At 42.7% G+C, this 15,718-nt stretch overlaps 1 protein-coding gene across 2 annotated transcripts in view; it reads right to left on the bottom strand.

The window, feature by feature from the left end:
* The window catches only part of RPAP3 (RNA polymerase II associated protein 3), a 1,123,208-nt gene that overhangs the window by 741,880 nt on the left and 365,610 nt on the right, over positions 1–15,718 (bottom strand). The window contains exon 7 of one of the 2 annotated variants that reach the window (XM_044078821.1): positions 10,547–10,608. In XM_044078821.1, coding sequence (XP_043934756.1) covers positions 10,547–10,608 — 62 coding nt within the window. Of the gene's footprint in view, positions 1–10,537; positions 10,609–15,718 lie in introns of both variants that reach the window. The other variant, XM_044078820.1, reaches the window with a different exon arrangement.

Below are 15,718 nucleotides of genomic sequence, written 5' to 3'. Positions count from 1 at the left end.
AGAATCCCAAAGCTATGGATAGGAGGATAAAACTAAATAGCATTAGGAGCGGCTATAAGGCCCTGCAGAACTGCAGTGGCAAAGCCTGCCCTGGATTTGGAGAAGAGAGGGAAATGATCATGTTTTGTGAAGGTATGAACAGAGCTCCAAGTAGCAGCCTCTAGAATGTCCCTGGTTGGAACCCCTCTAAGAAAAGCTGCTGAGGTAGAGGCAGCCCTGGTGGAATGGAATGTGACCTGATCCCCTTGAACACAGGTTTACCATGGTGCAAATAGCAGAAACGAATGCAGTGGCTTATCCACTTAGAAATAGTCTGCTTTGATATAGCCTTCCTCTTTGACCCTGCAGCAAACGCTACCAGTAGTTGCTCAGACTTTCTTAGAGATTTGGTCCTGTTTAAGTAGAATCTTAGTGGTCTGTGTACATCCAATGAATGCAGAATCCGCTCCCTCTTGTTCTGTGGATTTGGGTAAAATGTTGGCAGGTGAATTGTCTGGTTAAGAGCCACACTGGATACCACCTTAGGCATAAAAGAAGGATTGGTCCTGAGGGACACCCTGTCCAGGTAAAATGTAATAAAAGGCTCCACTGCCATGAGAGCCTGTAGTTCTGAAACCCTTCTTGCTGAAGTGACTGCCAAGAAGAAAGCTGTTTTCCAAGATAGAAATTTTATATCCGCAGTAGCTGCTGGTTCAAAAGGAGGCAAGGTGAGTTTTTCCAGCACAAAGTTGAGGTCCCATGCAGGAGTTGGTGATCTTCTGGGAGGCCTTAAATTTTTGGCCCCTCTAAGATACTGTTTAAGGAGAGGATGAGAAAAGAGGGGAGGCTCTGTGTTGTAATGAGCCGAGATGGCAGAGGCATGGATTTTTATTGAAGAAAAATAAAGGCCCTTGTCAAGCATTTCAGTCAAATATTGTAAAATCTGAGGAATACGGGGCTTTGCTGTGTCCGTTCCTTGTGCTTGGTTCCAAGCACAGAACCTCTCCCATTTATCAACATAAGATTTTCTAGTACTAGGCCTTCTGGCTTCCAAAATGACATCCATCACAGATTTACTGAGAGGTGTTGTTTGAATAATTAAATGATTAGCCATGCTGCAAGGTTCAGAGTTTGGAGCTGAGTGTGCAGAATTTGATTGTTCTGCTGAGACAGTAGATGGCGTATTTGAGGCACGTACCAAGGAGGAAGTTGAGACATATTCCTTAGATTGGGTACCAGTGCTGGCGAGGCCAGTCCGAAGCAACTAGGATCATTTTTGGTTTTTCCTGTCTGACTTTTAGTAAGACCTTGGAGAGAAGAGGAAGAGGGGGAAAGGCATAGACTGACTGGATTTTCCAACTGAAGGATAGGGCATCCACTTTCCAGGCTTTTCTGTGATAAGTTCTTATGCAAAATTTGTCCAGCTGATAATTTTGGGGAAGAGGCAAATAGACCTATGTCTGGGCTCCCCTATTTCTGTGTTAACATGCTGAAGATTTGTGGATCCAGTTTCCATTCGTGCGGGTCCATAAAATTTCTGCTTAGGTTGTCTGCCAGAGTATTTTGTTTTCCTGGCAGGAATTCAGCTTGAAGATGTAATTGGTAAGTCAAAGCTGTGTTCCACAATGCCATGGCTAGTCTGCAAAGGGGGTAGGAATGTGTACCCTGCTGCTTGTTTATGTACCACATAACCGTGGTGTTGTCCATCTTTATCAGTAGTTGTCCTGGATGAAGTAAGTCCTTGAAGGCTGTAAGAGCATTCTGAACAGCTAGCATCTCTTTCTGGTTGATATGCAGATGCATTTGTTTTGGGCTCCATCTGCCCTGAATGCATCTCCCCGCCAGGTGGGCCCCCCAAGCATAGTCTGATGCGTCTGTAGTTAGGGTTTGGGTGGCAGGGGGTACAGTGAATGACAGTCCCTTGTTTTGGTGACATGTCTCTGCCCACCAAAGAAACTCCTGTTGTAGGCAGGGAATGAGAGGAATCATTGTTTCCAGACTGTGACCATATTGACTCCATAAACTTTTTAGGTACCATTGTAGTTTCCTCATATGCAGTCTCACATATGGAATTAGTAGAATGCAGGATGCCATGAACCCCAAAGCCTGCAGAATTTGTCTTGCAGATAACTGGGTTTTTGTTGCCATTTGTTTGAAGTATGTTGTCAGTTGCCTTTGTTTGACTGGGGTAAGGTAAGCCATCTGAGCAGTTGTATTCAAGCTTGCACCCAAGAATGTAATTATTTGAGAGGGTACCAGTTGGGATTTCTTTTCGCTTATTGTGTACCCTAGGCATGTTAGAAGCCTTTTTACAAATGCCAGATGTTGAAGAGTGTCCTTGTCCTCTGCTTGAATGAGACAGTCGTCCAGATAAGGATAAATTTGTATGCTTCTTTGTCTGCAGAATGCAATTACTGGTGCCAGGCACTTTGTAAAGACCCTGGGCGCAGTAGATAAACCAAAGGCCAGTGCAGAGAGTTGGTAATGCAAAAACCCTGCTTTGAAGCAGAGGTATCTTCTGCATGATTCCCTTATTGGGATATGCAGGTATGCCTTTTTAAGTCTAGCGTCAATAACCAAGCGTTCCGCCCCAGTATAGGCAGTAGCTGTTGTAAAGTCAGCATTTTGAATTTTGGAATGTCCAGGAACATGTTCAAAATCGATAAGTCCAGTATTGGAAGTCAGGCATTGTCTTTTCTGGGTACCAGGAAAAGTCTTGAATAAAAACCTTGTCCTTTTTCCTTTTCTGGTACTGGTTAAATAGCCCCCATATCCATGAGGGACATAACTTGTTTCTGAGCCTCTGCTCACTGATTTTGTGGCAGATCTGGCCAACCGTTTGGAATTGGCAAAGTATGGAAATGAAATCTGTACCCCCTGGGATACTATGTTTAATACCCACTTGTCCTTGGCAATTAACTGCCAATTTTGAGCATGAAGTGCTAGTTTTCCCCCCAAGGGGGCTGCCAAAAGATACGTACTTGGTGAAGGTAGAGGGAAGTGATTGAGACTGCTTACTGTAGGGTTGTGCTTTATTTCCTACAGATTTGGAGGTGGAGGCACCCCATTGCTTTGACCTGTAAGAACCCTGTGATTGGTATCTGGAGCCTTCTGAGCGCCTGGATTTGCCTTGAGTAGCTCTGTTGGACACAGGAAAGGACCAATTTTTAGTAGGCCAGTGCCTACTGAACCTGGGTGGCTGCACTTGCAAGAAATCTTTTTACAGTTTGCATAGATTTAGCTTGGTCTTCCATTTTCTTTAAAACCTCTTCTGCCTTATTACCAGAGTATCATGCTGCAAGGGGGCATCCAACAATTTAGCTTTAACATGATCAGGCAGATTTTGCTCCTTGAGCCAGGCATGCCTTCTAATCACAGATCCAGTAACTGCGGCCATGCAAGAGGCCTCCAAGGAATCAAAACCACATTGCAAAGTATGCTTTCCAACCTGTTCTGCTGAATGCAATAATTCCTGTAATTCTTTATTTTCCACACAATCAGAAATCAACATCATTTTCTGTTTCAGTAAGCCCATAACATGCTGCTGATATTTAAGCATATGAAACTGGCAGTTTTAAGGCCCTAGTTGCCAAGGTTGCAGACGTATAAACCTTCTTTCCCCATCTATCCAGCACCCTGGAATCTCTATCAGAGTGGGGTAGGATTTTTGGCTGTAGAGGCCTTTACACCCTTGGGACCCTGTGAAACAGTTTCAGGATCAGCAGCAGGATTTTTGCATAGAAATTTGAGGGAGTCAGGAACCCTGTAATATCTGTCTGGCTTACTAGGAGCCGGAGGCAGGGAATCAGGAGCCACGCTTGATTCTGAAAACACATCAACAATGTCTAATACAGGAGGTATAGCCAAAGGCCTATGCTGAGGAAAAAAGAGGAAATCCCTAAGCCTCTTTTTTGATTCAGAGAAGTCCTGACTCTCCCAGTGAAAATGTTCCCATAAAGTATGCAAGGTTTCTCCAAAAGAGTAATCCTCAGGAGGAGATGCAGATGGGATTGATTCTTCTGCATCAGAATCCTCATAGGGTGGAAATGAAAATTCCTGATCAGAAGAGGAATCAGAAGAAATGGAAACCTGATCTGAAGATTCAAAATCAGTGCCTTGCCTAGGCCTCTTAGCAAAAGGGGGGGGGGCCTGATCAAGGTAATTAAGTCCTCAGCCATTTTGATCATCTGTTTTTTAGGCATAGGGGGCTGAGCACGTGGCTCATGCGTCGGTTTTTTAGACATAGAAGATGTTTTTGATATTGTTTTTGAGGTTGGCGTCGGTTTAATATAAAAATGTTGAGGCCTGAAAACAGCCTCAGAAGCCAGTGCCTGCACAGTGGCTATGGACCCATCTAAGGGAGAGACATCCACGGGTTCAATACTTTGAGAATCTCACGGCATACCAAATGGGTCTTGGTAGAGGCCTGCGACTTAAAAGTAGCTGGTATCGAGCTGCGAAAGCGCCTCACTGAGTACCGGCAAACTGGCGACTGACTTAGGAGAAGCTTCATCATTGGTTTTGGACCTCGACGGTCTGTCTCTGTCTTTTTCTTTGCGTTTTTTGTGAACTCCAGTAGTCGGACTGCTAACCGACGACATTTCAGGATACTTAAATCTTGATCCAAAATATTTAGAAGCAAAAATATACTGACGCTTAATAGTGTGTTGGTTAAATCTAGCACAAAACCGACAGCAAGACATGTTATGATCTGGGCCTAGGCAAGGAATACAGTACAAATGAAAATCCTTATGAGGTATTTGCTTCCCACAAGTAATGCAATTATTAACTTTTACTGACATCGGTAAGGAGCAAGAAAAAGTTTCCCCAATGGGGTACTTAGCTTTAGTTTGAAGACTTCGGTTCTGAAACTTGAATGCGAAAATTTCAGGAGTCGGCCGACCAGCACTTATGAACTGCTTCTGCTTCGGGCATCGCACGGCAAGAAAGACTGAATAAAATGGCGTCGGCTGCATGTTTTATACCCCTGACGACCTGGCGTCATGGAAGAGGAGACAGCAACCGACGCAGGACCCAAGACTTTGTTATTCAGGCCGACTGAGGGCAACCTGCCAGCAGATTACCCAAATGTAATGACTGCAACAGTGAAACACAAAGAACATCAACCCCCCCACCCTTTCACCCATATTCAAAAACAATTTTTCTTAAACAAAGCATTCAAATCCCAAATCTGATTACACAAGTCTCCACACCATCCTTTCCATAAATACATGTACACTGCTAAAAAAAATACCAAAAGTATTTATCCCAGGGTATCCCCAAAGCATTATAACATCCATATACAAACATTTTTTTAAGTCACTGCTCTAACAGGTGAAGTTTTTCAAAAAAACAGGAACATTTATCTCAAATTTGTAAGACTCTAAAGCAGTCCAACAAGGCTACTGCACAATGGTACCTCCTATACCGAGCAAACAGATATTGCCAATATACTGGCAGATTCAGTGCTAACTTTACCCCTCTCCCCCCTCCCCAGAGGATCAATCACAATACCAGTAGATTGCCAAGCACCTAGTATTACTGCTGCACAGGTTAAAACAGCACTGTCCAAGGCCAAGAATATAGCTTCTATGGGACCTGACAATAACCCTGGCTGTGCTCTACATGAACTACAGAGTGAACTGGCACCTCACCTGTGTGCCCTGCTCAGTCACAGCCTCACCTCAGGCTCTGTCCCTACCGAATGGAGTGACTACAGTCCCTGGGACCTATCACCCCATTAGCCTGATAAGTCTGATATGCACAGCGTCATCATGGATCTAATAAACAAGGATATAGGGAATCTCCAAACTCTGGATCCCACACAGTTTGGTTTTGTGAAGGGTAGATAATGCCTGTTCAATTTGGTCGACTGCTTTGAGTCAGTCACGAGAGCTATGGATGAAGGCAAGGTGGTTCATACAGCCTACCATGATCTGGCCAAGGGCTTTGATACCATTCTCCACTCAGGAATCATAGAAAAACACACTAAGCTAGGGATCAACCCCTATATCACTTGGTGGGTTGCAAACTGGCTCACAGAACCCACAGTGTGAAAGTAGCTGACTCCAAGTCAGACTGCCGATCAGTCACGAGTTGAGTCCCACAGGGTTCGGGTCCTGGTTCCTCTCCTGCTTGGTATCTATTTCTCTGAGGTTCAGGCCAACATGAAGGGTCTCTGGCTGACAAAGTTCACAGATGATTGCAAGTTGAGAGCTATTACTAACTCTCCAAGCGATGTTGACATCCTACAGAAAGGCCTCACTGCGACCAACAACCGGTGTCAGAACCATGCCCTTAAGCTCAATGCCAAAAAATGTGTCATCATCCCCTCTGGGAAAAACTTGGTTCCCATGAATTATCACATCGATGGTAGTCCACTGAACACAGAAAGAGTTATGAGAGATCTGGGAACACAGGTTGACAGCACCCTCTCTTTTGACCACCACACTGCCACTGTGGTCAGAAAGTCCTTCTATGTGACATCTCATTACTAAGGGTTTTGCATCCAGGAGGAAAGAGGTCATTGTCTCCCTCTACTCTTCCCTCATTGGGCCAATAATGGAATACAATGCCCCCTTTGGCATGCACCTCACTAGACATCTGCAACAACTGGAGAGGCCGCAAAAGTACCTCACAAAGAGGATCCTAGGCCTTAAACACTTGTCCTACATGGACAGACTCAAAAAACTCCAACTATTCTCGGTTTCATATTGCCTTATCTCTGCTTGACTTACAAAGCCATGTCTGACCCAGCTCTGTTAGAAATGCTACATCTAAAGAAATCCAAATTCTTCCGCACCACATGCTCCAAAGATCTCAACCTCATTACCACAATCAACAGAACATGCTGGAGGGACAGGTTCATAACACAGATACTTGCCCATGCTATCGAACAGACTTCCCATACATGTCAAGCAGAGCACCTCACTGGCCCTCCAAGAGAAATCTTGATGAGTGGATGGGCAATAGAAAATTCACCCCAGGGATCACTCCAATGGCTCTGCTCGACAGAGGCACTGGGAACTAAGGTCTGGTGGCACGATGCAAGGGTAATCATATGGGTTAGACTTGTAAAGGCTCCAGGGCCATTAGAACCTATGAACCTATGAGACAAAGTCCAACAGGAACAACATCATTTCACAAAACAGTACAGTTGTGTAAAATGTGAACCATACCAGTAGATCTCCTTGCCTTCACTGTTGCAGTATTCCTTACAACAGTATCAGTATTCCCAACTACTACATCAAAGTGCTCAAACCACTCCTTGCACACACTTTTTATGCTTCAACCATTCCTTTTCCAGTAAACAATACAACTGCCTATTTTCTCTTTACATACCACCTATCATTTAGACCAAAAACACACAAGTCTTTCATATTCACGTGATCAAAAAATAACAGCTGCCTCACGGTATCACTGTCTGCCAAAGGGGCATACTCCCTGTTCTCTTTATACTGTTCTCTACTCACAGAACAGGAGCATCGGACTTGAACAGAGCACATATGGCAGCATAATTTGAAAAAATTTGACCAATTCCTTCATTCTATTTGTGATGAAGGGCAATGAATAAAAAATTAAATTTCAGTTTTATATTTACCTCTAAAATAAGTACGTTCTCTATCTGCTCTTAAATGAAGTCAAAAGTCCTTCGAAAGGGTAAGAAACACTGACATCATTACCCCCCAGGCTCTTTTTTTGTAAAGCACAGTTACGATCACCAACACCAACCAAAAGAAAATCAATCACCCAGCCACAGATATGAACAACTGAATATATTCAGTCACATTATTATAGCATTATAAAATATGTAAACAAACACTTCAGTAACTGTATGACAATCCACTAAAACCACAAGACCGGGAGAAACAACTGTAGTATTCAAAAAATGAGCTCCAAAGAAGCCAACATAGCAATATCTAAACAAGCGTCCAAACCCATACTCCAAAAATATTCCAGCTCCAACTCAGTGCTGCTTGCTCCCTCTGATGTCGATTGTTGAACATCAAACAGATATCTGCTCTAACTGATTTTTACCAGTCAAAAATCACCAAAAATATATTTCATTAACAGCTATATTAGCATTCAAATAATGATGCAGTTCCACCTTCATCTTTTTTGAATCCTTTTTCTTAAACAATTTCGTATTATGCTTCTTGACCAAACTACTAATAGATACCCCCTCCCCTTCCTTCTCATTATCAGCTAATTAAGCATCCACCTGCATATATTTCTTTATGTCAATATCATCAATACATTCTTATTCTTCATTCCTATTTCTATGAATCTTAAAAACTGGGTCCACTGTAGGAAGTGTAATAAACATCTATGGGAAGAAAAATAAATTTCTGGAATTTCCATAACTTCCTGGAGAGTTAACACAACTGAGTCATTACCAGGAAAATGTATGGTAGTAAACAACTTCTTCCTTGTTGTCAGTAGAAAAAGGGGAGTCCATCTGTGCCTTGATGGAAATTTCCACTGAGGATCCCACCTGCACCACAGTTAAATTCTCATAAGAAGCCCTTACCAGTTTATTATTCAGGCAGCACCAGCAAATGCTCGTCTGTGATCAATGCAGTACCCTGACAAACAAATGTTTATTATCCTCCAGATCTGCAAGACTTTCCTGAAAAAAAATGAGTCCAGAAGTTTCAATAGCTACAGCAGAGTTCCTCACCCTTCCCCCACCAGGCAACCAAAAAAACAGCACTACCTTTTGCTCAGAATTTTGTACAAATTAAAGCACAGTTTTTAACATTATGCCCAACCTTCCAACAGTAAGAATTTTTTTTTTTGGGGGGGGGGGCAGACAGCAATCAGAGGTGTATGAGATAAAGCAGAAAAACATGGTCTTACATCCAATTCCAACAGTGTGTCAGTTCAGTGTTGTGCTAATGGTCTTTTATTTGACACAGAGGATGTACCAACAAACACATACTCATTCCACAGTTGAGTATGCAGTTTGGCAAGCAATTTCACAAAAGAAGGATTTAACAAATTCAAAGTCTCAACATATACTGTGCCCAATGGAATCAAGGAACAAAAATCAGTTAAAATGGCTTTACCAAAGGGTCACACACAAAACAATAATCCATCATCTTTGCAATTTTAGCTGAAAGACAAATAAAAGGCATTTTCGTGAGTAACAAACAATCTTTCATCCTCTTCACCACCACTGCAGACACAGTGGTATCTCTTTTTTTCAGCAGTTTCACTCACTGATTTCTGCAGAAGTGCTTCCCCTGCAGCACCATTCTGATCAGGAGCAGGAGACGAAAATACCTCCAAAGCAGACAAATGATCCACAGCATCTGCCCAAGAAAGAGCTTGTGACTCAGGTGGGTCTGCTGCACTAATAAGCTTCTGTAAAACCTCTCAAGGCAAACTACCTTCCTCCAACACAACTTCTAGATACACATGACTTTTCTCTCATCTGTGCAGAAATAGAAGCCTTAGGACTGAAAGCAGGTAATAACACATTCTCGGTAGTCAAGCCTCCATGTCCAACCATCCACTGGTATGAAACATTTTCTAGGGCCACCTAGCCAAAAAGAGTAGGAGAAGTTTCCTGGTGTCCAGGCCAAATATTCCCTAACAATATAAATACCACCACCTTTTCCCTGAAAAGAGGCTACAAACCTAGTGGGATAACCTGGTCAACAAAGAATACTGATTAAAATAAATGCATCTTGATCTGCAAACATAGTTATCATTATGTATCATATCAGCCAGCCCTTTGCAACTTACCACTCTCCATCTGAATATCTGAAGAGACTATTATATTAAGGGGAAACAACTACTGGAGCCATAAATATGCTACAAGTGTAACATCCATTTCAGGGGCTAAAAAGGACTACAATCTGTTCCCAAAATTCCTTACAACATTATTACTGTTGTGCTCGAAATGCCATTTGCTGCTCATAAAACAGAGGGTAAATAGTTAATATCAAAGGTAGGCAAGTTAAGTTGCTAATGTTCTTTGTTTTATTATTTAAATTATGTGCATTTCTGATAAAAGAAGACTTTATTTTCTTCTCTTGCATGCATGTGAGTGTGGGGTATGGAAGAACAGCTGGCCACCAAGCGATGTGAACCTTGTCACTCCGACCGCATGTGTAAAAATGGGAAAAAGGGTTGTGGATTGATAGAGGGATGTGACTCTAACAGGCAATGTGATGAGAAACTCATCTTGAAGCTGTATGTCTGGCAAGCATGTTAAGAATTTTAACTACACACTGTATAATCAGGTTGGAAGATTCATGCTATTTATTCTGCTTTGTTATTCAAGCTGATCTGTATTACTTCTTGTGGCATTAAAACTATATCTTTGCAGATACAGTAATAAAAATATTTACTTATGGTAATGAAATGACAATATAATTTATAGATTGGAATACTATGTTGTAGATAAAAAAATTAAAGGTTAACCACTCAAGTGCTATTTCATCATCTTGGAATACTCCAAGAAACCAAAATACAGAACACAATGTTTGATCAAATTCTTTACTTCTAAGTGCATTCTCTTAAAGATTACTACAAAAAAAGACTTTCTTACTGCATTTACTTTCTTCAGCTCAGTTTTGGCATCAAAGTTATCAGCATCCAGCTCTAAAACTTTCTCATAATCTGAAAATAATAAAAAGTACAGTCAGTAGGAAACCAGAATGCTATTTTACACACTCATGACATTGAAAGTACTATGAATTTACTTCATCTAGAAGAAAATACTCCAGAAACAAACCACTAATCAACTATTAGGCATGTCTTGAACAAGAACATTACAAAACAGCTGCAAAACAAAATTAAAGAAGTACATGCAAATTTATTTTTTTTCTCATCATTGAATGCTTTTGCTCTCCTTAATATGACCCTACAACACCTCACAAAGAAATCGGTATTTAAGCAGTTTTCTCTCTTTCCCTGCCTGAACAGATTCTGCAGGCTCTAAAAGTATGCCAAATTGGTTTTACTGCAAATTGTATGTTACCTTTACTTGGAATCTCTTACACCATCTGGTACAGCTTGTAGCCAGTGTTGACAAGGTCTATCAATGTAAGCTGTTATTTGCAGAGGAATATGTTGGCCAATGGTGTGAATGTGCATGTGTATGCATGGTGTGGAAGAATAACCACAGCAGGGCTAGCCACCCAGTGGTGTCAATACTGGCTCTAGATGATTGTCACTGGAAAAGTGACACCCTGACCCAAAGTGTAAAAATGGAAAAAAGGGGATGTGGATGTAGCACAGACATGAAAGACAAGAAACACAATTACAGCTGAAACAGTTCATGAGATGGGAAATAGTATTTACAAATAAGACTTCACAGAAGTAGATAATCTGGTCAAAGTTTATTACTGAAACAAGACATGATTAACAGCTTTAAGATTGAAAAAAATCCGACACTGACGTAGACATTGGAAAATGTAAACTGTAGGCTACTAAACTGCCATCAAAAGTCAACAGAGAGAAAGGTGACTAAAAATAATGAAAAGTTAAAACAATGTCAACATGCAAAAGTTCATAGGTTCATACTAGGCTATCTGCCCAAGGGCATTTATAAGCCTAGCCCATAGTTATTTGGCTTTCGCCACCCCTTTAGTTTGAATAAAACTATGCCTATTATTTTGCTGTGCCTCTGTCAAGCAGTGACACTGAAGTAATCCCTGGGGTATATCTGCGATCTCCCATCCATTGGTCAAGATTCCTCTTGAACAAGGCCAGCGAGGTGCTCTGCCTCACATGTACCGGGATTTTGTTCCACAGCATAGGGAGTCTCTGGGTGATGAATCTGTCCCTCCAGCACGTTCTATTAATAACCGTGTCAAGGTTCAAGTCTCCCGCCCTTGTGGTTCTGAGGGATCTAGATTTTTTGAGGTGAAGCTTATTCATCAAATCTGGGTTTGACATGGCCTTATATGTCAGACACAGGTCACCTCTGAGCAAGCGGTATGAGACTGAATAGAGCTGGAGTTCTTTCAGTCGGGCAGCATAAGACATATTTTTGAGACCCTTTATCCTTTTGGTGAGGCACTTTTGGGGCCTTTCCAGCTGCTGCAGGTGTCGGGTCAGATACATTCCGAATGGGGCACTGTACTCAATCATAGGTCTAATGAGTGATGAGTACAGGGGGACGATGACCTCCCTTGATCTAGATGTGAATCCCTTCATGATCAGGTGGGCAATGTAGAAGGTTTTCCTAACTACTTTAGCAACATGAGTGTCAAGCGAAGGCTACTGTCAACCTGGGTCCCCAGATCCCTGATGACCTCTTCTGTGCTCAGTGGATTGCCACCTATATGATAGCTAGTGGTAACCTTGTTTTCCCGAAGGGTATGACTATGCATTTCTTGGCATTTAACTTTAGGCCATGGCTCTGGCACCAGTTATCCGTTTCTGTGAGGCCCTTCTGAAGGATATCTGTGTCAGATGTGTTTTCAACTATGGCGCCCAGTTTGCAGTCATCTGCAAACTTTGTCAGCCATAACCCTCCTGCGTTGCTTGTACTTCAGAAAAGTAGATGCCGAACAAGAGTGGACCCAGGACTGAGCCCTGTGGGACACCACTTGTGACCGGCTTGAGTCTGACATGGCTCCAGCAACTCTGACCCTGTGGGTTCTGTCACTTAGCCAGTTTGCAACCCATCTTGTGATGTATGGGTTTACATTCAAGCTGATGAGTTTTTCGATGATACCTGAGTGGGGTATTGTGTGAAGGCCTTTGCCAGGTCAAGGTAGACTGTATGGACTGCCTTTCCCTCATCAATGGCCTTGGTGACTGTCTCGAAAAAGTCAACCAAGTTTAAAGGCATGATCTGCCTTTGACAAAGCCAAACTGGGTTGGATCCAAAGTCTGCAAGTTCCCTATGTCTTTATTTATGAGTTCCATTATGATCCTCTCCATGGCTTTGCAGATAAGGCTTGTCAAGCTAATGGGACGGTAATTTCCAGGGTCGGTGGAGGCACCGCCTTGTGAAGTGGGACCACAGTCGCCGTGCCACTCCTTGAGTGCGTATCCTGAGGTGAGGCTAAGATTAAACAGCTGTCCTAACTGCGGGTTTAATTCCTCATTGAGTTCGTGGAGCACACAGCCGGGGACACCATCCTGTCCCATGGATGCTGTGTTTTTTGCTTTGGAGAGAGCAGTTCTCACCTGGGCGTTGGAGATGTTTGGGGGGCTACAATCCTCTGGTATAGATATCTCTCCTTTTGGGGGGGAGGGGGGGAAGAAGTTTGCACTGAACCTGTCAGCCAGTATGTTGGCAATGTGTGTAGGTTCAGTAATCTTCACATCAATTTGAACTAATTCTGAGCATATCTGGGAGTTTCCTCCTAGGTTTCTAACATAGCTAAAGAAGGCCTTATGATTGTCTTTTGAGTCCTTGGCGATTTTTCTCTCAAAATTTGCCTTGGATGATTTTATGAGAGCTCTTAGTTTTTTACTTATAATGATCAAAGGTGTCTTACCTTTCAAGGATTTTGCTCTATCTTGTAGTAGCTTCCTCCTTTTGTTGTAGAGCTTGTTTATGGCTGGGGTCCACCAGACTGGACGCTTGCCTTTGGTACAAAGAGTCTTAGTTTTGTTTGGGATTGCCTGATCCATGCAGTCCTGTAGGTGCTGGTAGAAGGCATTTGTAAGTGATTCAGCAGTTTGAGTAATGTTTACCACTGGCTCAGGGGCCTTAAAGGAGACCACACTAGTTTTTAGAAGTGTGAAGTCGGCTTTTGAGAAGTTTTTCACTGTGGTCTTTTTTATTTCAGGTGGGGGCGGGATGAGGACCTCCAGCGAGATTAGTTTATGATCTGATCTCACCAGTGAGGGGTATACTTTGAGAACAGCAGGTTTGAATGCAAAACAAATACAAATATATGTTGTTGCATCCTTTACCAAGAAAGTACAGTTGTGTACACTTATCATAAATGGAGATGTTCGAGTGTATTCACTGTTGCAGTCATTACATTTGGGTAATCTGCTGGCAGGTTGCCCTCAGTCGGCTTGAATTCCAAAGTCTTGGGTCCTGCGTCGGTTGCTGTCTTCTCTTCCATGACGTCAGGGGTATAAAACGTGAAGCCGACGCCATTTTCTTTAGTTTTTCTTGCCCCCGATGTCAGGTGCATCTAAAAAGGTAGCAAATTTATATATATATATATATATATATATATATATATATATATATATATATATATATACACACATACACACACACACACACACACACACACACACACACACACACACACACACACACACACAACACATGCATCAATATAAACTTTACCTTCATCTACAAGCAAATACACCACATAGGTTGCAGAAGATAGAGAAGGAAAGATAAATTTCAGAAAGACAGGGGGATGGCGGGAGGGTAACCTGGACTGCAACAGTGAATAAACTCGAACATCTACATTTATGGTAAGTGTACACAACTGTACTATGTTCTTCGTGTTTCACTGTTGCAGTCATTACATTTGGGTAGAATCCCAAAGCTATGGTTGGGGGGCTGGAGCTAAACAGCATTAGGTGCGACTATAAGGCCCTGCAGCACTGCAGTGGCAAAGCCTGCCCTGGACTTAGAGCAAAGAGGCAAATGGTAATGCTTTGTAAAGGTGTGAACAGAACTCCAAGTAGCAGCCTCTAGAATGTCTTCGGTTGGTACTCCTCTGTGAAAGGCTGCTGAAGTAGCTGCAGCTCTGGTGGAATGAGACCTAATGCCCTTGGGCACAGGTTTACCATGGTGTAAGTAGCAGAAACGGATGCAGTGGCTTACCCACTTTGAAATTGTCTGTTTTGAAATAGCCTTTCCTTCTGATCCTGTAGCATATAACACTAGTAATTGCTCAGTTTTTCTTAGAGCTTTAGTCCTGCACAAGTAGAATCTTAGCTGTCTGTGTACGCCCAAGGAGTGCAGAATTTTCTCCCCCTTGTTCTGCGGATTTGGATAGAAAGTTGGCAGATGAATTGTTTGGTTAAGGGCCACACTGGAAACCACCTTGGGCATAAAAGTAGGATTTGTCCTCAAGACGCTCTGTCTGGGTAAAATATGATAAAAGGCTCTACAGCTATGAGGGCCTGTAGCTCTGAAACTCTTCTTGCTGAAGTAATTGCTAGCAGCACAGCTGTTTTCCATGATAAGAAAGTACAGTTGTGTATACCTACCATAAATGTAGATGTTCGAGTGTCTTCACTGTTGCAGTCATGACTGTAGGGTTCTCCCCTGCCGGCAGGCAGCCCTCGGTCGGCCAGAATCCCAAAGTCTGAGTCCGGCGTCGGCTGTTCAACCATGCTCCCTGACGTCAGAGCGCCAGGAGTACAAAGCTGACAGCCGACGCCATCTTCCCCAGTTTTTCTTGCCCCAGATGTCAGGAGTCCCAAAATGAAAAAGGTCCCATAACCTTTGCAAATACACCTCAGAAGAATGGTGAAAAAAAGGAAATACACAAAAGTAAAAATAAGAGGGGACAGGAGGGTGGGAAACCCAGACTGCAACAGTGAAGACACTCGAACATCTACATTTATGGTAGGTGTACACAACTGTACTATGTTCATCATGTTTCACTGTTGCAGTCATGACTGTAGGGTAGAATCCCAAAGCTGAAAGAAAGGGAGGTGGTCATAAAGAGGAAGGGGCGGCTAAAAGGCCCTGCAAGACTGCAGAGGCAAAGCCTGCCCAAGACTGCAGAGGCAAAGCCTGCCCTAGACTTAGAGTAGAAAGGTAGATTGTAGTGCTTAGAAAATGTAT

The sequence above is a fragment of the Protopterus annectens genome, chromosome 7.part1 (assembly GCF_019279795.1).
Source record: "Protopterus annectens isolate FY-2018-M chromosome 7.part1, PAN1.0, whole genome shotgun sequence".
Taxonomy (NCBI): Eukaryota; Metazoa; Chordata; order Ceratodontiformes; family Protopteridae; genus Protopterus; species Protopterus annectens.
This window is presented reverse-complemented; position numbering and strand designations above follow the sequence as displayed.